Here is a 24,919-nt window from a genome sequence, read left to right as displayed (position 1 = left end):
TAATCTCGGATATAAATTTTGCACTATAATTTAATATTTCGATATGTCGTCTATGAGACGGCACGTATTAATGTCTGCTTGAGTGCATAAATTTAAAATTTATGATGTACGTCTCGACATACGACTTACAAAGAGATAAGTACGAATAAACTTATAAGAAATATTTTGCTGTTGTTCTGGATAAAATGCATCACATACATCTGAAAGAATCTACATACAAACGAGTTAGCTATCTATAATTAGCTCAAGCATGCGACGTAAATTAATTACATTGTTTCTATTCTTCGGTAAGTAAAGGAGAAAAAATATATTATTTAATTCCATATATCAATAATAATTAAATCAATAATTAATATTATTTTTTCTATCATTTCTACCACAGGAATTACAATATTTTGTGCGTCAGCGAAGCGTATTTATTATAATGATAATGTTAACGCATGGACAGCATCTCAAAGGAATCAATCGGACGGTACATCATTTATTTTAATAAATCCAAGACAGATTCAAGATGCGGAAGCAACGATAAAATATTTCTTGACAAGATTGACTGGACCAATCGCTCAGCCAATAACGCTAAGAATATCATCTTCCGATGGAGGCAATTTGCAAAGCACAATTAATGAGATAGGCAAGATTATACGAATAAAAATTATGGGGTTTGCCCGAGCTAGTGGGTTAATTACATCAGTTCGTCAATTCGAACAAAGACCATGGAATTCTACAATCTCTGAAAATTGGTTTACCGAAGGTCTGATTCAGGGATCACTTTTACTATGCGATCTCGTTAGAATAGGAGAGGAAGTTTGCTCCACGATCGATCGTTATTTCGATAGGTATAATATGACTTTGCACAAGGTAAGTTGTAAATTATTTTATTTAAGATATTATATATATAAAAATATATATAGTAATAGATTTATATTTTGAAATAAAATATTTAGCATTATTTTCTATTCTTTATATATATCGTGAAAAAGAATATATAATGCTTTATGGTAATGATCCCTAATAAAAAAATATATTATGAAAAATCATATATACCTATGTATATTTTCTTCTCCAGGAATTATTATCACGCAAGACAATGAAAAGCTTTAAGTTTCTAAGCATTATAAATGATCCCGCCAGATTTAACGAAAAATTATTCAAATGTTTATTGTCAACAAAGAATAGAAGAAATCTTACATTTTTTTATCTTGATCAAACTCTCGTGAATTTAATAAAAGATTCACCGGACAGTAATGTGAAAACATTTAAGTTTAATCTAGAACCAACATTTTCCTATTTTACACCAAATAATGGCACATCCAATGAAAAATTGAATGCGTTGCTTTGTCATTCATTGGTTAAAAGAACTGATAATTATGACGATTGTATCAAAGAGCTGCGACGTCTTGTAGCTTGCGTGTCATTACCAAGGCAAAACTCACGCGAAATAATTACTCATCGCACACCTTTTGCCAAACCATGGTTAACCGCTATTGAAGATTTAAGTGACTGTAAGATTTATATCAATGAGGATGACAGCGCGATCGTTCGCTGCAACTTCGATCAAAAATTACCGAAGACCACGACGCGGCGAGTTAAGTATATTTATGAAAAAATTCTGGACCGTCGAATATCTAAACGATCACCTCTTCGGCGTGTCGCAAATGAACTCGGAAACGTTCTCTCAAGAAGCAGATGGGGAAGACAATTTATATATGACGTGTGTCAGTATTTTACGATTTATCAAGATGGCCGCAGAAAATTAAATACACTTTCGAAAAATTATGCTAAGGATAAACAAACAACTATAAGGTTAATAATATTTACAATAAATCATATAATAGGCACAACAATGATACTCGTTACAAAATTATTGAACAAGTTTATTGAACAAATGCAAATCAGAAATATTAAAATAAATTTAAGTGGTATTACTTTTTTACTATACTCTGTATCAGGCGCTATTATTGCATCCCGTTATATCCGTTATATGAAGATATGGAGATGAAGAGATAAATTAATTATGTTGCTTGTCTTAATATTTTTAATTAATGTTTTTCTACAATCTCTTATAGCATATTTAATAATTAATACGTTACTAATTCTTCGAATATTGCAGCACAGAATATAATATGTTATAGTTTTTCAATCGTATTATTAGATTTTTCATGACAAAATGTATTATCAATATAATGTTGGATTTTTGATGAATTTAATTACACACTTATTTATAATTTTCTTTTTAGGTACAAAAAGATATCTGTATCATTGGATCTATACAAAAACGGAGTATTAAGAAAAACAATGTTTGCTATTGGTAACTTTCATCGTTCTGCTTTAGCGATGCAAAAATTTCTTATTAGTTCTTTCAAGGAATCATGGCAGACTCAAATCCTTGTCTGCTTGTCTAAGTGGATGATGAAACTCTTGAAATTATTTGGATATACAAATTTGGATGACATAGACGTAGATATCGACACAATTACTGATGTCCCATTAATTAATATGACAGATTCAGATAGCGCAATGATAAGCGATGATATCTATGATAAAAACGATGAAATGAAACATCTTGTGATACATCGAAAAAAAGATCGTTAGTATTTATATTAGTAATTATATACTTATATTAATTATTATAAGAAGAAAAAATATTTATCTTATTAGTAAGTAATTTCTCTGCTCTAATTTTTGTTTTGAAATTATTAGGAAGATATTTCATGTCGATCTTAAAATAATTTCAGCAAATAATTTACTTTTATTGATTAGTTTTAAATTTGTAAAAGAATCTAGAGGATTAATAGATTGTATTGCAATAAAAAAATATATATTTTATAAATTAATTATATATGTTATTACAGAGATAAGGAAGGAGACTGATGAAGCTTTCGATAGATTAGTGCGTTCTATGAATCACGTAAATAGAGTGCAAAACAGAAACAGTAAAACCACTTTAGCATGTCTCGCAAATAATTTGTTATTGGTAACTATGTTTATGGAGACTATTAGTTTTGTTTCTACATTGTTCTGTTTGGGAGAGCATACAGATGAATCTAACTTTGAGGACTTGGAGGAAGAATGAGTTTCACCTGCATCTGAACATAAATTATAGTCTTTAATTAATTTTGCAGAACTTGATACAATTAAGAAAATAGCTTTTCTGATAATATTTGAAGCTTCTAAGGAAATTGTTGTTATGTGCAGGAATAAATTGTAAACTTTACTGCAAATATGTCAATAAATATAACAAATAAGTTTTATGGCTTAATAAAAGATTTTTATTTAAAAAATTCATATACGGTCTGTTTAAAAAGTTCCAAGACCAATCTTTTCTTGAGCGAACAAGTAGCACTATCTTTCAAACACCTGCGGAACCTTTTATAGTTAGTACTAATACTTGACTACTTATCACATTTGTTTCACGTCATCACCGATAGTATATTTCGAATAGTGACCATAAATTGTTGTATTCGTCATAATTGTCATAATGGAACAGGATGTTGCTCTTAAATTTTATTTTAAAATTCAAAAAATGTCAACTGAGGCCTATAATTTGATAAAACAACCATATGATAAAGACTGCCTTTCATGTCCATGTGTGTTTGAGTGGTACAAGTATCACCGATGCAAATGGCTTGATTCATTATAAATTTGTTCCTCTTAGCATCACAATCACTATCAAATACCTAGAGATACTCAATCTTTTGGCGTGAATCAGACGCATTTGTCCGCAACGTTACGTCGGGATTTTTTCTGCTGCATGATAACGCACTGGCCCAGTTTTTGGCCCATAAACAGGTGCCTATGCTTCGACACTCTTCGTATTTGGCAGATTTTTTTTATTCCCAAAATTAAAAACGCAAATGAAGGAAAAGCGATTTGATATCCATGCGATCCAAGCGAACGAGAGAATTGAAGGTTATTCCAAAGAAATGCTACTGCGGAAGCTTCCAACAGAAAAAGAACATTTGCAATGTTGCATCGACATCGGAGGACGGGGAGGAGATTATGTTAAACATTGTAATTAATAAAATTTATATATCTTGATTTCTCGATTTTTGAAGTCTGATGAAGTCACCGTGTATATATATTTTTTAGGAAGCAAATGTACATTTTTTTTTTAACATGTATAAAATGTATATTTTTTTCAACATATATATTTTCTAACAGAAACAAGAATAAGAATTAATTATGTACGTACTTAACTAATTGTCAAAATATAAACAATATATAAACAAGAATTAAAAGAATAAAATTTTAATTTAAATTTATATCCTTTATTAAGAAATTTCATTTCTTTAATCTTTTTGTGTACGCCTGTTTTTATAAAAATTATATTATTTTTGTAATTTGATTTAATTGTTTTTTTCATGTTTCGTATTTTTTTTTTTTTTTTTTTTTTCGTATTGGATAAATAATATGCGCCACACAAAATATATTAACAAAACAATTTTTTTAAATTAATTTTCTAAATACAATGTAAATGTAGAAAGAGAGAGAGAGAGAGAGTTTTTATAATAAAAAAAGTTTTGCAAAAGTAATTTATATTATTTATTAAATACAATATTACTTTTTGAAAATTTATCAAACGTAAATTTAATTTTTATATTTTATATGTGTAATAGTTACACTTATATTGTATATAACACGCGATGACAGTTTTATCCTTCAAAAGGTAGAGTTTTTTTGAATTTTTACAATAAATCTGCCGTTAATAAGTATTGAACTCGCCACGACAAGAAATGATAAATTTTAAATTATTATTTTTTGTTTACGACACTTACATAAATCAAATTAAGCCTTCACATTATTATGATACCGTAAGCGCGATAGTATCAGCGTTTGTTTCAGTTTAACGTTCATGATATATATCGTGTTTGACATTTACAGTTGCGGCAAAATGGATCGTCGCATTTTATATACCCGTTCACATATGCCATATGTCACATATGCCTGTTCACATTGTATCATGACACAGTCAGTAAAAATGCGCGGAGCAGTCATTATTCTCTATTTCGCCGGTATGAATAACTATGTACATTCTACAATATATGAATGTTGATTAATTTCCTTTGTTATTAGTAATTATCGCATATTATTATCGCATAATAGTATTAAAACAATAATTAAATGACATTTATTCGCATTATTCTCGATACGAACCTTAGCCACACACGTTATTTATCTTTCTCCATCATATTTTAGGTTTCCTGATTAAAGCATCAAGCGAAAATGCAGCGCATGAAATGCAACCAAAAATTATCGGAGGACATCCAATTGATATAAAATCTCGTCCTTTTATGGTTAATATAATTTTTTAACTATAATTATCAATGTATATAATTAATATATTTCATTGTATATTTTACTTGTATATTTCATTTTATTTGGATATAATTTATTTATTTCAACAATAACATATTTGCAGCTCTCTTTACATACTTCAAAAGGATTTCTATGCGGTGCTAGTATAATATCGAGGACATTGGCTATCACCGCTCTCCATTGTTTGTAATATAAGATTTTAACATTATAATATATTATTAGTTTGAACATTATGATTAGATAACATCTTTTTCATTAAAATTTATGAATCAAACACCACAAATTAATTCTGTATAATTTCAATATTTTGTATTGTTTTTTAGACGCAAATCAGTACAGTTTTATGTACGAGCTGGATCTAATAAAACGGACAAGGACGGACATATGCATAAGGTGACAAACATTCATGTATATAACGATACATACGATCACTTTTCGCAACTATTCTATCACGATATCGCACTTCTTGAAGTGACACCACCATTTCATTTTTCGAAAACTGTTCGACCAATTCATTTACCGAAGTCAACCTACGGAGTACAGCGTCAACTCTTAGTTTGTGGCTGGGGATCTACAAAATCCCAGAAAGTGAGTAAACTTAATTTATAATATTTATAAAGATTTGTATAATTAATGTTTTTGAAAAATTGTTGTTAATTCGACATCTTAAAGATGTCTGCGAAACATTTGAAAAATGAATATGTAGTTTGGATTTTTTAATATTATTAGATTTCTTTATTTATGCAATTAATTTCTTAATTTACGCTATTAATAATGAAAAAATATATAATATAACTTATGTAATTTATAGGAAAAAATACCCAAGGCTCTTATGGGTGTTTCTGTAGAATATGTTCCGTTTGAAATCTGCTCTTCTTATTACGTATCCATCAAAAATGATTATCATCTGTGTTATGGGACTCGAGGGAAGGATGCCTGTTTCGGAGATTCCGGAGGACCATTAGCTAGTAAGAAAACCATTTATGGCATCGTCTCTTTCGGTAAAGGTTGTGGAGATATTACTGGTGTCTATGTTAAAGTATCGTATTATTTAGAGTGGATCAAAGATATTATGAATTTATGATCGTGCACATTGATATACATACATATTCGATGAACTTCGTTTTTTTTTTTTGTTAATTTTTGTTTTAATCAATCTCTCGCAATTTTAATCGATCACATATTAATAATAATTATTGATAATGAAAAAATAGTTTTATATGTTTTTTTTTTTCCATTCCTGTTGCGATTCGTAGGTATAGAAAGAAAACCGAAATGATTATTCGACACGTTGCGCCATTGAAAGCCTCATGTTCTTATCCGACAAGTTGAAGGTATTGTTTTCCAGAGAATAGGCACAAAAGGCGTATCGAATCACGGAGACGTGAACCCTACTGCGTTCAGGTTCGCTGCCTGCAGGAAATCCACCGCATACACGTGCTGCGCAAGAGCGTCGCGCACGCCTGCACGCGACGCACGTAGCAGGGCTGAATAAAACATATACGTGACTACATAATGAATATATTTAGCTTTACGTGATAAAGATATTTTTCGATAATATTGGTTGCATATACTCTGTGATCATAAAACAAAAATTAACAAATCAATAGCAATAAGTTAAATTTAAAATATGACACATGAAAAGGTTGTCCATTTGCGTATTGCAAAATTATAGATTTTTAATAATATAATAAAAAAATTATATAATAAAACATAAATTTTGAATAGCGGAATAAAATCATATACACAATCTAGATTTATATAGGGGAGAATGTTTATAACATACTTATTATTAATAAATACGATAATTATTTCTATTTAAAATCAATTATATAATAGCAATCGCGATATCAGAATTAAATAAGCACAGAATATAATATTTTTTAAAATTTAAAACATGTTTTATATAAAATCACATACAATTATACGATAAAATAATTTTAGTTAAAATTTTCATTTATATATGTCTTTTAAAATACTACAAACATTAGAGATAATAAAAATCATGAAACAAATAAAACGCGCAGATACGTATTCTATCGTTTTTTGCTGTTTATTCGACCATGCACACGCGCTTGTTACTTCAAACTACTATTTACTTGAATGACTCATCCATGTTTTCCTGCGAAGCGAATCTACCAGGTTTACCGTACGCGCTTTTAAGGGTCTTTAAACTCCCCCGCCACGTGCATTCTATCGAATATCTTCGTAAAAGACCGTGAGAAGTTACCATTATCACAGTGAAACATCCGTTCGAATGTGGGCAGAATAAACTATTTTTACATATTTACGCTACCAATTCTGTACGAGATAAGGCTTAGCGATAATAGCAAACTTGTGGAAGTAATGATGTATCATCCACTAATTGATAGCAAAATTATAAAATAGAAAATTTTATGTGTATCATCATAGCAATGTGTATCACGTACATGACGTGTGACTGCATTTAAAAATAAATCTACTTAGCATTTGTGGCACATATTATATAATACATGTGGAATTATAATAGTATTCTATAAATAACGACACCATATATGTATGATATAATATAAACCTTGGTATAAGCTGAATATTATCTTCAAATATATGTTCGTATCCTTTATACATAATCTTGCGGTTTTATACGATTCTTACGTAACAATATGTAACTGTTGTTAATATAATATAATGTAATTTTAGTAGGAAATATTGAAGAATCAATATTAATTATTTATTTATTATACTTTGTTAGTATTATATGTTTAAATGGAATAGTTTCTATTAACGCAATAATCTCATGTAGAGACTATTAAGAGTTTTATTTTTAAAGAAAGAACCATACGCGCGTAAAAGATTTTTTATAAACTTACCTATTCATCACTAGAGGATGAATTTTATTGCGGCAATTCTTCATAATCTCGCGTCGGATTTTTAGAAACCAAGCGCTACTACATTTAGGGCTACAGTACTTTTTCTTAGTACTATTATTTTGCACAGATTCAGTGATATCACAATAGTTCACGTACTCCCAGTTAGTGTCTTCTAATACCACAGGTATTTCTTTAGACGCTATCAAAATATATGAATTTTGTGAATCTGTACTAGAGGATGAATTCGATGTTCTGGCATTAGTGTGCTTCTTTTGTCGTAGACGAACGTTGTCTACGACATCCGATTCGAGCTGCGTATCAGTCATAATCGATAGATTTCTATTAGTTAAATATTCTTCTTTACAAACAGCAGATGACGTTTTTATTTGTTCAATATTCGTCTTGTCATCTACCAAATTTTTCGAACTTTGTGGAAGACACTTCTTGCGATGAAGCTTTAGCTTGATGGGATTTCGCAACATGACTATATGTAACACATTATAGTCTTATGGATTATCTTGTACCGCGATACGTTCTTTGCAAATTTTCAAACTTCTTCCGAAGTACGAACTTTTATCAACTTCACACATTTACACATACATACACTGTTTCGATATGTAAAAATTATGATTTTTCAATTATTTTGGTATTAATATTATTTTATGATAACTTGCTTTAATTATACGGTATATTATTACAGCAAATTAATAATTTTCTGGTATTAAAAACTGTTGGGACTAACGCTAGTTATTTAGTATGTGAGCCCTATGAAGGAAAAAGTGGCACTGAACAGTTTCCATGCTACGAAGCTCACTCTCACCAACCGGGGATCCCAACTGATTGTGCACGTGTTAAGAAGAGGGGTGTATGAGTTGACTAATGTTTTGTTTTCTTCATTAATTAAAGAGCAGCGGACTTTTTTTGCAGAAACTTTCTAGCATTGCATTTTTATGCAATGTAAATTTTAGCCAAAAGTTAAAACATATAAAAATAAAATTAATTAAATATAAAATTATAATTATTATATTTGACAATTAATATTGCTATTGTATATTATTCTACTAAAGATAACAATCCCAAATTTTTTTAGAGAAATAATGTTAATTCTAAGATCGGATATTATATTTAGAAGATTCATAAAAATAAATTAAAACTACGTTAAAAATAAACTGTGTGTGAATTCCCGTAAAATATGTACAGAAAAAATAGAGAGATTATCTAAGGTCGATATTGCGGTTTCCGGTATAGTATGCTATTGATATCGCTTTACGCGCGTTAGTTATATATAACTATATATATAAACGTAAATGTTAGGAAAAATCGTATCACATACACCCACTTACTAATAATCATTTGAATATCAAATAAGGATTGCATATAATTCTTGATTCAAAACATCTGGCACCGCATAATGATATTTTCTACATATATTGTGTTTTATGTTTTGTCCTATTTATCTTGTATATTTGAATTAAAATACTTAATGTAAAAACTTATAAATGCATATTATATAGCGCATTGATATTACTATTAATCAGATGTGATGTGATATCAGATATACGTAATACATCAGATTTAATATTAAATGAAAACTCTTTATTTGAAATAATTAAATATAAAATATTTTTATTGTTACAAAAATTTTGATATATATTAAAAATTAATAACTGTTTTTTATTAAACTTTTGTTTGTTAAAACATTAATATTATAGAAAGTGTGTTATTCGCGAGACATATAATTAATAAAATATTGTAACAAAAAGATTTATATATACATCTTTATATATATCTTTTTTCTGATAACAGATAAAAATATGATGATGATATTGTCTTCACGGGAGGATACTAAAATGTGCAATTAATATAATATGCTTATGAGACTATTCTGAGAAAAGTAAATATTAATTATATTCATGGAACCGCAAGTATATAAGCTACTCGTACAAGACGTTGTTACGGAGAAATTCAATTAACCTTACTTGACTCTATAACAGTTATATTATATACGTGACACATGGTAATATAGAAACTTAAATATTCATACACATAGTGCATGACTTATTATACTTTATAAATTATATTATATCTTTCTAGTAAAAGAGTAATAACTATAAAATAGCTTTGAATTTTGCCAAATTTGATTAACTCTATTTTAATAAGAAAAAAAGAAAAATTTTTTTTGCGTATTATTATATTATTATAACGTAATAATTTAGAATTTTACTTTCTAGTTAACCAATATATATATTTAATACATATGGTAATATATTAATTAATTAATTAGTATTTAATTTTACAAGACAAAATTTTTTTATAATCTGTTGCATTCTTATGCTATCGCTTCTTTTACTTATTTATCAAGTAATATTTTTACCTTCCCTTTTTTCTGATAGCGAATTTTTATTACAATCTTCTTAGAGTGATGGAAGTTTTAAACTTTTCTCGGTTCATCTAAATTACGCTCTAGCTGTTCGTTATTAATTGTTTTTATAAGTTTTGCGACCTATACTGTTTTTATAAGTTTTACAACTTATGAAAACAGTTGGAGCAGAGTAATTTCGTCTTTATATTTAAAAGCATAAAATATAAGTTTTTTTTTTATTATGTAAACAGAAAGAAACAACGAATGAATAAAATTCATTTCGTACATATTGTTTAATCTGTTAATATATAAATTATGTTAATAAATTATATTATTATATCAAAGTCAACAATTTGGAGATTTATAAGCTTCAAAAAATATATAAGCTTATGAGAGAGAGAGAGAGAGAGAGAGAGAGAGAGAGCTAATTTTGTTGTTTTCTTTTTTGTTATCAAGTAATGATAACGTTTATCTCTTTAAAAACAATCATATTTAATTGTGCATTAGAGTTTAGTGATTAATAACTCTACATTATATATATAATTTATTGTTAATTAAATGAGAAAGTTATTTCTAATAATTTGTAAACTTTATTTTTGTATATTTTATAATTGTTATACAAAATTAATAAAGTAAGATAATTATAATAATCAATATTTTTTAAATAATTACTTAATTGTTTTATTCTACACTTTTTAATATTCCAGAACAAATTCTAAAGAGATCCAGATCTTTCTTTCTTATATAGTTCTTCGTAAAATAATCGTATATTTTTTATTTGTGTAATGAAATATTAATTATTATATCATTAATATATCAATAATGCTATCATCTGCCCGAAATTATCTCCTTCAAATTTAAGAAGCTCGACTTATCCTATTCTTCGGAAATATTCTTGCCACTTGTGCGTTTTCACCCTCGTTTTCAGCGGATTCCGGGCGGAAAGCTTGGCCGGCCGGATTCGCGGGGGTGGATTGAGATATGCTGGGGTGTGGCCGAACCCAGGGATTAACCCCTGCTGACAACCAATCATATCCGAGACAACCCCACCAGGTGGATGACTGCGAAACCCAGCTGAAACTGTCGCACTCCCTCGCCATCCCTCGCAACAACCCCCACCGCTAATTGCCTTGGCTTTAATATTGCATGTGGAATGAAAGCTAGAGGACGAGATGGAGGAGGAAGAGGAGGAAGTGGCAAAAGGGGAAACAAGGCGGTGAAGAGGGACCGGGGAGGATGGTAGCGTCGGTTGTAAGGCAGCAGAATGTTGTAGTCCAGGAAGGGAGAGCTTGCTTTGTATGTGTCGATCGCAATACCTACGTTCCTACGTTCCTGCTCGAGAAGGGAAGGAAGAAGCGAAGCAGGGGTGCGTATGGCACTATGCGTTCGCGAATTTTACATGGGCATCCGCGCGCATGTGGCAACGAACGTATGATTAGACTGTAGATCGTACAGATACAGATTCAATTTGGAAACAATAGATAGCATAGATAGTATACTATTTGTAAGTATACTATTATGTAAAAACTGATATTTTGTCGAGTAATGATCTTCTCGTCACCACGATCAGCATATCGTGAATGGAAGAGTGCTTGATAGACTTATTGAACCGAATCGATACGATATGAAAACTTCATAGATACAAGAATCAATTTCAATTATCATAATCTGAACGATAATATTTTTATAATACTTAAGTATATATTAATTTGTCTTTTAAAATTGTTAATATACGTATAGTAAGTATACTGCATTTGCACATTATTTATATAGTATTAATTCGATTAATTAAATCCTCTGACATTTTCTATTGTAGTAATTATAAAATTGATTATTTATATATATGCACAGAATATATAAACAAATGGATGCACAATTGATCGTTCTTTCTTTTATCAATATATTTTTTGTTTGAGCTAAATTAAAAACACACACTTCGCCATAATAAAAAAAATTATATATATATATTTTAAATTTCATATATATACAAAATCTTTTAAAAATTTTAATTCTATAACAGGCCTTGTTGTAAAATACGGATCAAGAATATCTTGTTATAAGATTGGATTTATTATTCAAGCATTAAGTTGCCTGTACATCGAATCAAACTTGCTGAAGCGAATAGGAGTCTCACCAGATCGTCTTTGTCTTATATATTGGCTCGTAAGGGTGGCTCTTATAAAGCGGAGCAATTATCCGGGTAAAATACTCCACGAAATTTCCGTGATAAATTTCAGGCCGTAATAAGGGTGAGTCGCAAGTCATTTGGTCGGAGATCAAGAGGGTGGGCATCGAGCTTCAATAGAAATTCTTTCGAACCCCCACCACACGACGCGGACTATCATTTAATTTATACATTTGTCGCCAATTTTATTTGACCCTGCTTTTGCTTTCCCTCGAGAGAATCTTCTTATGTGAAAGCTGATAATTACCAGACTAGGGAACAATGAAAATAAGACAGTGAAGAAATTAACCTTATGTCGTTCTTTCCTAAAGATTTTAGGTATACAATTCTTTTTTGTAAAAGAGATTATTATGTAAAAATAATATCAAAATCGAAATTATATAATTGAATAGCAAATTTAATGTATATAGTAATGTGTTTTGATGAAAAAATATAATTTATATGTAACATAATATTATCTGCTTATTTCGAAAAAATAATTAAAAAATTTAGATAAAATATATATATGATAAAATTAATTACATGTGTATTAAATCAATTTATAAGAAACTTCAGTTTTTGTATTTAATAAATAGATATTTTTAAATCTGCAAAAAATAACGGGAAAGAAAAACGAAGATTATTGGTACTAGAATCATTGATAAAAGTTTATAACAAAGTTTGTGTAATAAGAAATATAATATACGATGTAATTACGAACTGGTTTGTGAAATAGTTAAAGAATAGCTTAAGTAAATTTGGAATTTATAGCTCAATCTTAACTTTATAACGGCTCTTTAAGCGTAAAACTTTTATCAGGGATGTTATTCACGTGTACGCCGACTTTGTGAAAGATAGAATACAAGAATTTATTAATGACATCTATATAGAATTGCATACAGAATTATATTTTTTATATAAGTAAATATAATTATTAAGATATAAATGTTTGAACATTTTATATTTTTTCGTAAACAAATATATATCAATTTATAATATAAAGTATTTAATCATTTTAATATTTTTTATATCATATGCACTTCAGTTAATTTTATATTATAACATAACATTAATATAAAATCTTTTATATTTAATTCAATTAATTCTTCTTCAAACAGAATATTATGCATTATATTAAGACGTTGCATACCATTATGTCAACAAGAAGATAAGGCTGTGTGTATATGCAAGAAGTCAACATGACGTAAAATCTTGATGTAATTAAGCTCTTACTCTTGAGTGTAACCTCCTTAGAGGTTTTCCAAGGCACTGAAATTCCCGCATACCCGTCAACGTCTAATGAGGGGATTGTGAATGAAGTTTCAGATTGGCATGAGACAATTAAGGAGAACCTATTTACCTCGGCATCTTTAGAATATGTTAATAATCATGATCGTCAATTCACAGTCATGTGTCTCAATTTTAATTTAATTATACAAAAGCTGCAGAGATAAATATACATTATATTTATCGCAATCTATTTCTTTCAATGCTTAAAGATTGTATTTTTTTATTTTAGATGGATATCTTAGAATGTAGAGAAAAATCTACTGTTAAAAAAAAGAATAAATATACTTTCAAAATTTCTGTTAGTTACAAATTTTTTTAAAATATATAGAAAATAAATTGCGAAAACATTGCAGCTTATTTTCCTATTTGCTTATGTACAATTTTGTCTTAACAATTCTGTTGATAAATGTTCTATATATTTTTATTTTATAATAAATTTTTATAATTAATTTACGTTTATTATAATAGTACCATCTCCATGTATAATTAGCTCAAGAATTCCTCAAGTCAGTGCAAAATTTTGCAAGATAAATTGCGCGAAATTCCTCCCAATAATCCATAGCGAGTGAACTCTTCAAGATGCGGAAGACTATCTCAATCCAAGACGAGATAAGAAAGATCATCCGAACAAAATTAAACTACCTCATCATCATTAGGACCTAATTACCGGAAGATCTTAGACGCGGATGACACTGCTGCCGTATGACACGAGCGGTCGAGGCAAGGCGCTAACTACGTCCACGCACGCGCTCGTCTTTGCAGGAATGCCTTGCAGGAACCTTGGTGGTGTCGGTACGAGCATCTCGAAGTGAGCTACGTCGGTTTAGGCGAAAGCTTATTAATGGGTGCTTGCGAGGAAGGACGGGGGTGCTTTTGCAGAACGACGACGAGGAAGAACGGGTTGCGAGCTGGCGGCGGTGGATGCTGGCTGGATGGCTCGAGAGATAGAGGGTAGAAAAAAGTAAGAGACTCCCCGCAAATATCCTCCCCCCCCCCGATGCTCGCGGTAGGCGTGTCTCGGAGACGGGGTGATGGCAGAATCCGGCCAACCAGGAACCGGGAACAACGCGCACCCCGGCCTTCTCTTATCGAATGAAAAAATATTGACCGTACGAGGAGGTATCCTGCGGTCCATTTGGGGGTTGCGGAGGTGAAACATAACGGTCGACTGATTGTTAAGGGTGGCAGGCGGGCGAGGGGGGCTCATGAGGCGGCGGGTGAATACCCTCCTCGTCACGTACAGGATCATTAGCTGGATATCCTTGGTCCCGTTGGCCAACCCTATCCGATAGCGGTGATCCTCGTGTTTGACATCATTATCCTCGGAGCGCCAACGCGGTCCAACCATATCTTGTCGCAGGCGCCTTCGCAATTCGGTCTTTCGATACTGTTACGTTTTCTTCTCGCGCTTCTTCATCTTTCTCGTTTTCATTTTCGTCTCGTTTGTATTTATCCATCGATTGTCTTACACCTCGAGTGATATACAGTTAATTATTATTCAGTGAATCTACAAAAATTGTGATGGTGAACAAATTTGTTTTTTATAGCGGAATAATAGTTCCGCGATAATGGCCATGATTGTGATAGTGATTTAATAAATTTTTGATTTTCTGATATTCTATATTGCGGAAAATTAATATGACGAAAGAAATAACGTGATTTGTTTGACGAGAAACAAGTGATCTTTTCTGACGATAATCCTGATAGTGACGAATAAACTGTATTATGACTATGGTGAAGAAGAGAAACTGATTGGACTATTCAGCCGATTGCTGAGAAGAGAGAGACAAGAATTTGTGATAAATATTTATACGAATATAATGTCCTAACAAATATCACAAATTATTGCTATAATCGCAACTTTCTTTATAAAATTAAATTTACAATATTTACGAAATAATGAAATAATTTAATAGATGGTATATTAGTATCAATCAAAGGCTGTAATCTTTGAACATTTATTATCTGTAGTATTAGTGTGATAAAAAATAGAAGATTAAAAAATAATAGATTAAAATAATAAATAAATTTCAAGAATTATAATGGAGACGAACGATCCGTCGGGCAGACTAACGGCGGAGGACTTATCGGATTGTATAAGCGACAGTAGTCATTCGGAATCGCAATTAAGAGCTTTTCAAAGTTATGAGCGCATCAAAGAATTAAATCTGTCTATTGATAAAACCAAAGAAGATGCATCAACAGAACCAAAGGATTTTCACCTTAGCCTCGAAGGCGGTGGCAGAACATCCCTTCGATTCGACGAATTTTCATGCGAAAATCCAACGAGAAATTTGACTATGACACTGAATAAAAACAAAGATTTCGGTTATTCCGCCAATAACTTGAATGAAATCAATTACCCGTTAGATAGATTGAACGAGAATGAGGAATCGTCAGATGCCACGACGACGCTTTGCAGATCCAAAAATTCCAGCGCTAAGAACGCGCTGTTCAATTTACGCGAGACCAAGCAAAGGAGTCCTCATGCGTCATTATCCTCTTTAGACAGATATAGCAAGGATCTTAATTTCGTAGTGGAAAAAGAGATAAAAGACTTTGGCTTGCTCAAAAATTACAGTCTCGATCGCATGAAGGAATTCAACTTTTCCTTAGACAGAATGAGAGACAGCCACATTAGCAATCTGGCCCTCGAGAGGCTGCGCGGCGGCGCCGGTTTGTTAGAGAATCCGGGAATGCTAGAACACAAGGAATTCAGAAATCTGCAAGTACAACCAAGGAATCCCGATCTCGAAACCATAGCATTGGAGCGCATGAGACGCTCGCATCTCCTGGGCACGGAATTATCCGCGCAAAGCCTGTCGACGCAAGTGCCGCATTCGCATTCAATCACGCATATGCAACACTCTCAACAGCAGCAGCAGCAACAAGCAAAGTCCTTCACTATCGATGCTATCTTGGGCCTGAGGAATAACCAGCGAGAGAAGCGAAATCAACAACAACAGTACAGAAAACATCAAGGTATTTAGCATTAGTTATGCATCAATTTTTATTAGTTTTGCTTATTGCATATTATAATTTGTCTGTCTTTATAATTTTTTTTTAATGTAATCAAAGATGTCGTACGTAACAAAAATTGTTGAGAGAAATTTTAATTTAATTAACTTATGCAAGCATTTAATTAAATTATGTAATATTATTTTCTTATGTAATATTAAAGCAACGCATTTTTTAAAATTTGCTTGATTCTTTTTATAGCATATAATAAACTATTATATCAAATCATATTTATTTATTATAACATTATCTCTCTTTTTATGTCACTCTAATGACAATAAATGTTCTAAAGGTAAATTGTAAATAAGCAAAAAATGTTTTTATACAGGAATAAAATTTTAAGGAAGCTTAAATTTACCTATTTTATAAGAAATGATGTAAAAACTTTTTCTGCATATTATTTTTAAGTAAATAATTATGAAAATTATTTATTTATTTGTTATTATTCTAAAATACAATAATTTAATTTTTATATTAATTTAAATTTAAAGCAAATTACCTTGAAGTCAAATTATTTTGCCCCAAAAATTATTCTCCAGATATTGTATAAAAATATTAAAAAATTGTATTTTTAGTAAAATTATTTTTAATAAAACATCCTGTATAATATATTGTTTAATAAAATAAAAAAACAATCATAATGCTTCTCTTTGTATATATATATATATATATATATCATAAATTATGATATATCGAAAATCTGCAACTGACTTCAGATAAATTTTAGTTCTCATTAGAAGGCAAATGTTAAATATCTAAATTTTCTATATCGAAGCAATAGTTTTCAAAATCTTTTAACTTGAAATTTAAGGTATTATATATATATATATATATATATATATTTATTTTTTTTCCGCTATAGAACTATTTTTTGCAACTTTTTAATGTATTGGAATAAGTTTTAACGCATATATAAAATATAACCTTATGAGAATAGTGATTATGTCTAACATATTATATTTTTTATATTTTTATCCTTTTATATTTTATCCTCCTAAAGTTTCTAGTAATTTTAATACTCTTGATTTTTTTGTCTAAGCGACTTTATAATTAGGTATTCCTAATTTTTAGTACGTTATACTTTTTTTACGCATATTCGCCATTTTTCAGCCCAAGAAGGCACAACAAAAAACAACAGTTCGAGTACCAGTTCCGGTGGAGGCGGAAAAGTAAAGAGGGTGCGAACGATCTTCACGGCAGAGCAATTGGAGCGCTTGGAAGGCGAGTTCGCACGTCAGCAATATATGGTGGGCCCTGAAAGATTATATCTGGCTCACGCACTTAGATTGACCGAGGCCCAAGTTAAAGTTTGGTTCCAAAATCGCCGCATCAAGTGGCGAAAGTTGCACCACGAGCAACAAAGCCAGAGGGTGCACGAATTTCAACGCACTTTGAACACCTCTTTGGAGCACGAGGATAGCAACGAGATCGACAAATGGTGAAACAGGAATTTATCATCTACGCGTTTCTTTATCGTGATTATCGTTTTCTTTCTTTTTTCTTAACTACGCAATCGTTCCATTCCTTTTATTTCGTCGTATTAGGAAACCGAGAGATCATTCTATATCGTTATAGTCGTGAACGAGACTTTAAACGTGTACTTGTCAATCTCCTGAAGAAATATCGTTTTTAATATCTTCCTGCCAAGTGTCTACTACATTGTGTCATTCCTTCTTCACTCTTATACCTGTGTGCCAGTTCTCGATATCATACTGCAAAACTTTGAGTATATTTCTTTGAAAAAATTGTATGGATTGTGAAACGTGACAAAGATCTGTGACAAAATCTTGACAGTGCCAACGTAAGCTTCCTATTATTTAAAATATTTTTTTTATATCTTTTAGTTAAAAATTTTCAAGTCAAATTGACACTTTTTTGATGAAACATCTTGTTTTCAAAAAATCATAAAAGTATTCTGTAACTGCGTACTTTATTATACAAAGTGCAAATCAAAGTTAAACTAAATTTAAGATATTTCAAAGAACATACTAAACATTAATAAAAAATTTGTGCCAAAGAGAAAGAGAGAGAGAGAGAGAGAGAGAGAGAGAGAGAGAGAGAGAGAGAGAACAGTGTAAATAGAAATATAATGATGCATAAGGAACAAAATCTAATGAAGATAAACTGGGAAGCATGAGAAAAAGATTCAACACATTTTTCGACATCATATACAAATTATCTAATAAAAATGGAACAAATTGGAAGAAATAAGACAAAGTACACTTCACCACATGCATCTACGTGGTCTACTAAACAAACTACCGATGCTAGAATCCCACCTGATGCATATTGGAAATATACACAAAGCAACAATCAAGACACAACTGATAAAAACACTAGGTAATTTTTAACAAATAACAAAATTTTTTTGATTTGATAAAAAATGCGTAATATATATAATTTTATATGCATACTTAAGAGATCTTCGTCGAAAATTTTACTAACGTACATGTTTTTATACTATTATATTCGAAAGATTAAATATCTAAATTTATACAAAAAGATCTTAATCTTAAAAGTCATAACTTGTTAAATATGTAACGTTAAAGAACAAATTTTTACTGTTCAACAAATAATAATATCTTATAAAAGTAATTTAAAAACTTCCATTTTTAGACGCCATCAGAATCCCATATCAGAACCAACGGTGAGCTATTATTCCTCCGCAAATTCCTACAAGACTCTTAAACAAAATACTTATCCACGTTCGATGCATTTGAAATATCCCTCTCCTGTTGCGGAAGCATCACAGCGATATCAACAGAATACTACAAAATCTGGTAGAAATAAAGATTATGCTAACAACGTTGCTGTGATAGACAAAAATCGGTATAAGAATCGGCAGGAAGATGAGAGCAATGTAGAATACATCGACGAAGAAGTAGAAAATTTAACGGAAGATAATATAGAGGATGATGGTGAAGAGGAAGGTATGAAATGTAAAAATGCAATTAAAATCTTTTTTCATACAAAACTCTATTATGTATTTTAAGAAAAATATTAAGAAAATAATAATTTGTGTGAGAAATATTTAAAAATATATGTATAGTTTAAACATATTTAAAAAAATATAAAAAACTATTATAAGCTATTATAATTATTATCGCGTACATGTATGAACATATAATACATAAAAGAGTAAAAACCGTAAAAGTCATCAAATCTTAAAAAAAAAAAAAACATTTTTCTATAATAAATACCCAAAAGCATAGCATACCTTTTAATAAAATAATTACATATAATTAAAAAGCGTGGTGAAAAACACATAATCATCTTTTTGCGATTGCGTTTAGTTTATAAAAACAAAATATATTACTACAGCAGAAAACGATCAAGAGAGGGTCGGTGAGTGTCACGATAAAGAGTACGATGAACAGGAAGCAGATGATGAGATAGATGAAGAATCTGATGTACCTGCCGAATCACACGCGATGCAACGAAATGCAGTTAAGAAAGATACTCCGCTGCGCACACAGCAACGAATGGAAATCAATCAACAACAAAATCCGCATAGAATTCGTTACTCTCAATATTCGCCAAGACTATATCAAGCTCATCCTTTATCAACAAGGTTTGTAGGATAAATCCGTAAAATATATACATCTAATATTATTTAAAAATTTTTTAATCTAGTAAACAATGTGTTTAACGTCTTTATCAGAGGAAATAAAATTTATTGTAATTTATCTCTGTTAAAAAGTTAAAAATTTATATAAAAAGATATTAACATATAAGATTTTTCTATATTTCTTTCCGTTTTATCTATAAAAGTTATATTTGGTCAATTCTAATTACTTCTCAATTTATGTAAGTTTAATCGTATTATCGACGGTCCATTCAAAGCTAATGGAGAACTAAATGAATTATACATGATAAAGTAGCATGAATCAGAAATTAGAGGCATAAATGCACATTATAAACGGGGTACGTAGTAATTAAAGAGCTTTATGATAAATTATCTACATTATACTTTTGGCTCGGTATTCTTTTTAATCATATATGTTTTATCGATACGACAATTTTTTGCAAAATGCCCATGTGATTAGGTATTACCGCAACATGCCCGATCGTGATATCCATGAAGCGTTGTCGGAGGAAGATCTGTATACGGCTCAAGCGTTGAAAAATCCTCCTCGAAGATCATCAGCGGGTTATCATCAAAATTGGATTCCGCAGAGGAATTCAACCGATCGATACGACACAATGATCTCGCCAAACCGCCGAGCGCAGACGAGACCAGAAATAAAGTCCTTCACGGAAGCAGAAATTGTTGATAGGAGAAAATGTAGTCGTTGCGGTAATGTCTCGATTAGAAAGCCATCAACTCCTAAAAGGAACAATTGTAGATTCCAAGATAACCCTAATTTCTCGACTAGAAGGCATTTTGGTAAGCGAGATGTGCAAAATCATTCTAGCATTGAAAATAGTTAAATCATATTCGAAACGATTGTGATTAACGACATCGCTGTATATGTAAAATTAAAATAACTACATTTGTTATTACTTATAATAATAAAAAAAATTATTCCTTTTAATTAACCAATTTAATTTTTGATTTAATTTACAATTATTCTATTCCGTCATATAGATTCAGATATAAATATTATTCGAGAGAGAAAGTTCTTATATCTTTATTAATAATGTTTTCATTTTTATTTCAGGCGATGATGCTGAGATTCTCGATCAATCCTGGTGCGGGTATTGTAAGCCGAAATATCACGTTGTAGAAAACATGGGACCTTGTGAAATTCCATCACCGGTTTTGTATTCGATGAAAACGCGACGCTTCAGGGACTCTAATATACCAATGTATGAAACGTTGGAAGGAAAACATCCGATGAACGAGTTGTCGCATAAATTCGCACGAATATCATCGAAATATACCAAAGATACACCAAACATTTTACGCGATAGGACCAGACACTCTGCGCAAACAACACAGGGTGCAACAAGAACGTCCGTTCATTATAATGCTTGAATTGTTTCTTTCTAATTTTGTCATTTTTATAAAAGAAAAATTAAGAAAAGTTGTTCTACAGATGAAATACATAAAATTCCTTCTTAGGTAAATTGTGTTCCAGGAATATATGTTCTCAAACAATTAAAACTAGTTTCTTGTGTTTACAGGAATAACAATTATTAAAATGAAACTTTTAAAATAATTTTTAAGAGTAACTTGTTGCATGTTACAATATGTGACACTGAGAATTAATTCAATTAATTATTAAGAAAGATGTTAAATATCTTATTATGCTTTACGAGAAGAAAGAGATATTTACAGCAAAGTTTTCTAAATGTGAATATTGTTACTTTGAGATTATATTTCACTAAATCATAATGTTAAATACTTTAAAAAAACGAGAAGTTTGATAAAAGATAAAGTTATCGAAAGTTGATATAATAGACTCAATAAGAGATGCAAATCACAGATTGCATCATCCAACAAACGTTAACAATAATGCTTCTATTCTCAGTCATTTCTCTTCTACCAGTTGTCCAATATATATTTTTGTAACTGTCTTTCAAATCGTGTAGATGTATTCTATGTAGTACGATAAAAGTTTATGCTATAAGAAGGCATGAAAAATTAGTTTCGCAATGTATATACATATATACAAATTAAATAAAGCCAATCAAGCTAACGTAAAAGCGATGTAACATCCTTTTTCTCATTTTAATTACAAAGAGACAAACGTCATTTTACGTCTTTTGGCACTGGCGCACAAAAAAAATTAACTGTAAATATGTGATACTATAATATAATTAACTGTACGAGATAGACGTACGCGTACATGTCAAATGGAGAATAAACTCTCAAATTGTACATTCAACATAAATAGTCTGTTTAATTATGTGACCCCAAATTAATGTCCATACCTCTAAATTAATATCCATATTAATTCGCGATAATTATTTATTTGATAAAATTATAATTATATCTTTTTATATTAAAAAATTAAATAATTTGCAGGACAAAGAATATCATGTGACAGTAATTTAATACTGCCAAGAAAAACAGACAAACATGAGTTTATTTAAACTTTTTGTAATTGCGAAACATGGATGAGATATCTCAAGTTTCTCGGATAATATGAGGAAAAAGAATCACTATCAAACAATTTTTACTCGTAATCAAAGTCGGAAAAGGAAGCTTTTTATGTGGTTACTAGCCGGGCACAAAGGAGAAACACTGATCAAAGCTTTTGTCTAAATATATTAATAACGTTCAGAAACTTGATGTCGCACTAACATAACGTTGCAAAATTACGCTTTGTTCAATTAAACTTAATATCTTTATTACATTAACGCAAGATGGATGTTAATTATTGCAAAAGAGATAGAAAATTTAGATTTTCATAAATTAAATATTTTGTACAACAAACATATTGGTGCCTGCATGAAGGTACAAACATATTTGACTTCTATATAAGATATTGCCTTTCTTTAAACAAAAAGAATTTATAAAAGAAGTATATATTATAAATAGAAATTTGATATAATTTACATAGTTATTATGATAGATCGATTTTTTAATTTTTAATAATTCTTAAATATCAAATATAATCCTCTAAAATAATAACATTATCATAAAATGAAAGACTATTAATGCACATGTGAATTGGATCACGCATATATTATTCTTTTATATAAAAATTTGACATGGATGATGGTTAGTAACTAATATTCGCTCGTTACGCGAAAGCCTCATTGTCGCCGTGATAAATTAGCATACGACCCGTGTCAAAGCATCACAAAAAGCTCTTGACGCACAATCATGTAGACTTTGCCATTACGGAGATACGGGGAAAGATATCAATCAATTCGTAATATACCATTTCATCGCAAATTTCATTTATTCTAAATGAATTAATATATGCTTATTACCATTATAAAATTCTCTTCATAATTAACATCATCATGTATATTTTAAAAGCCATTATCGGTAAATCATAAATTTTCATGTATGTGTTAAAAATAAATTAAATAATTTTGCTCTCTTTAATTATTTTTTAGATTAAATTAAATAAATTAATTAGATATAAAAAATAATGATAAAACCATCTTATAATCTTTTTCTGTTACAATTAAAGAAAATAGTGATTGTTTTTTTCTCTTTATTTTTTGTCAACATATTCTCAAAATTAGATAAAGATATTTCTCCAAAAAATAGATAAAATTAAAATATGGAAAAAAAAAACAAAAAAATAAAATTGTATAATTATTTCATATTTTTCATATCTTTTATTTTCATTTTTTCGAGTGAATTTATAAGTTGCAAAATTTCTAGAAACCGATAGATCATTGTATAAAGAAATTCATGCTTATAAATAAAGCTACGATAAGATCAAAATCGTCACGAGACTAAAAGGGAGAATGAAGGCGAGATGAGCTTCGATATCTCGCACTACAACCCTGTGCGAGATGTAAGCTCCGCCTATCCCTCGGTTACAGCGGGACTTCCAAGAGCCCTGCAACCCCCACCTTTCGACGGAGGGTATCCCAACCCCTGCTTCATCGTCGTTGGCATCCGCGGCATTCCAATTAGCTCGCGAATCAAAAGAGCCCCACTGCCTTTGTGGGGTCTCACCCTACCCCCAGTAAACTCGCTCGTTCTCTCTCTGTTGCTCTATCTCGTTAACCACCCTCTCTCTGTCCGTCTATCTATCCGCCTTGCTATCTGCTTTATCGCACTTTCCATATATTTATCTTTCTGTCTAAATCACTACGCTTATATATGTATAGTTTCCCACGGATTACTTTATACATGATATGCATATATACATATTCTTTTCATATAAAATTATTTCATTATATTTAAATTATCTAACTTTGATAATAAAATATATTTGCCTTGTATTTTGAAAATGATTTAATGTAAATTATATCTGTGGATCATTATATGCAAATCATTCATATATA

At 30.2% G+C, this 24,919-nt stretch overlaps 4 protein-coding genes across 5 annotated transcripts; all 4 read left to right on the top strand.

Moving 5' to 3' along the window:
* The first annotated feature begins 145 nt into the window (after positions 1 to 145).
* Positions 146 to 3,247, top strand: LOC138934779 (uncharacterized). Its single transcript, XM_070298859.1, has 5 exons — positions 146 to 287; positions 383 to 858; positions 1,067 to 1,803; positions 2,238 to 2,587; positions 2,853 to 3,247. The coding sequence occupies exons 1-5, from the start codon at positions 251 to 253 to the stop codon at positions 3,071 to 3,073; spliced, it is 1,821 nt and encodes a 606-aa protein (XP_070154960.1). The 5' UTR covers positions 146 to 250; the 3' UTR covers positions 3,074 to 3,247.
* Positions 3,248 to 4,953: 1,706 nt separating this feature from the next.
* Positions 4,954 to 6,972, top strand: LOC138934608 (trypsin epsilon). Of its 2 annotated transcripts, XM_070298553.1 has the most exons (6): positions 4,954 to 5,012; positions 5,197 to 5,294; positions 5,420 to 5,502; positions 5,640 to 5,904; positions 6,128 to 6,284; positions 6,573 to 6,972. In XM_070298553.1, the coding sequence occupies exons 1-6, from the start codon at positions 4,961 to 4,963 to the stop codon at positions 6,593 to 6,595; spliced, it is 678 nt and encodes a 225-aa protein (XP_070154654.1). In that variant the 5' UTR covers positions 4,954 to 4,960; the 3' UTR covers positions 6,596 to 6,972. The 2 variants fall into 2 exon arrangements, with proteins under 2 accessions (XP_070154654.1, XP_070154653.1); XM_070298552.1 differs by lacking the exon at positions 6,573 to 6,972 and having other exon boundaries at positions 6,128 to 6,434.
* Positions 6,973 to 16,023: 9,051 nt separating this feature from the next.
* LOC138935074 (uncharacterized) lies at positions 16,024 to 18,489 on the top strand. The gene is made up of 2 exons (XM_070299403.1): positions 16,024 to 16,963; positions 18,110 to 18,489. Exons 1-2 carry the CDS (start codon positions 16,024 to 16,026, stop codon positions 18,439 to 18,441), a joined length of 1,272 nt encoding a protein of 423 aa, XP_070155504.1. The 3' UTR covers positions 18,442 to 18,489.
* Positions 18,490 to 19,177: 688 nt separating this feature from the next.
* Positions 19,178 to 22,011, top strand: LOC138934976 (uncharacterized). Its single transcript, XM_070299165.1, has 5 exons — positions 19,178 to 19,339; positions 19,616 to 19,929; positions 20,321 to 20,570; positions 21,046 to 21,386; positions 21,661 to 22,011. The coding sequence occupies exons 1-5, from the start codon at positions 19,188 to 19,190 to the stop codon at positions 21,975 to 21,977; spliced, it is 1,374 nt and encodes a 457-aa protein (XP_070155266.1). The 5' UTR covers positions 19,178 to 19,187; the 3' UTR covers positions 21,978 to 22,011.
* Positions 22,012 to 24,919: the final 2,908 nt, after the last annotated feature.

The sequence above is a fragment of the Polyergus mexicanus genome, unplaced genomic scaffold, assembly GCF_030449975.1.
Source record: "Polyergus mexicanus isolate NDT 795.1 unplaced genomic scaffold, iyPolMexi1.0 SCAF_7, whole genome shotgun sequence".
Taxonomy (NCBI): Eukaryota; Metazoa; Arthropoda; class Insecta; order Hymenoptera; family Formicidae; genus Polyergus; species Polyergus mexicanus.
Note: the sequence above shows the minus strand (reverse complement) of the source record. Positions and strands in the feature narration are given on the sequence as shown.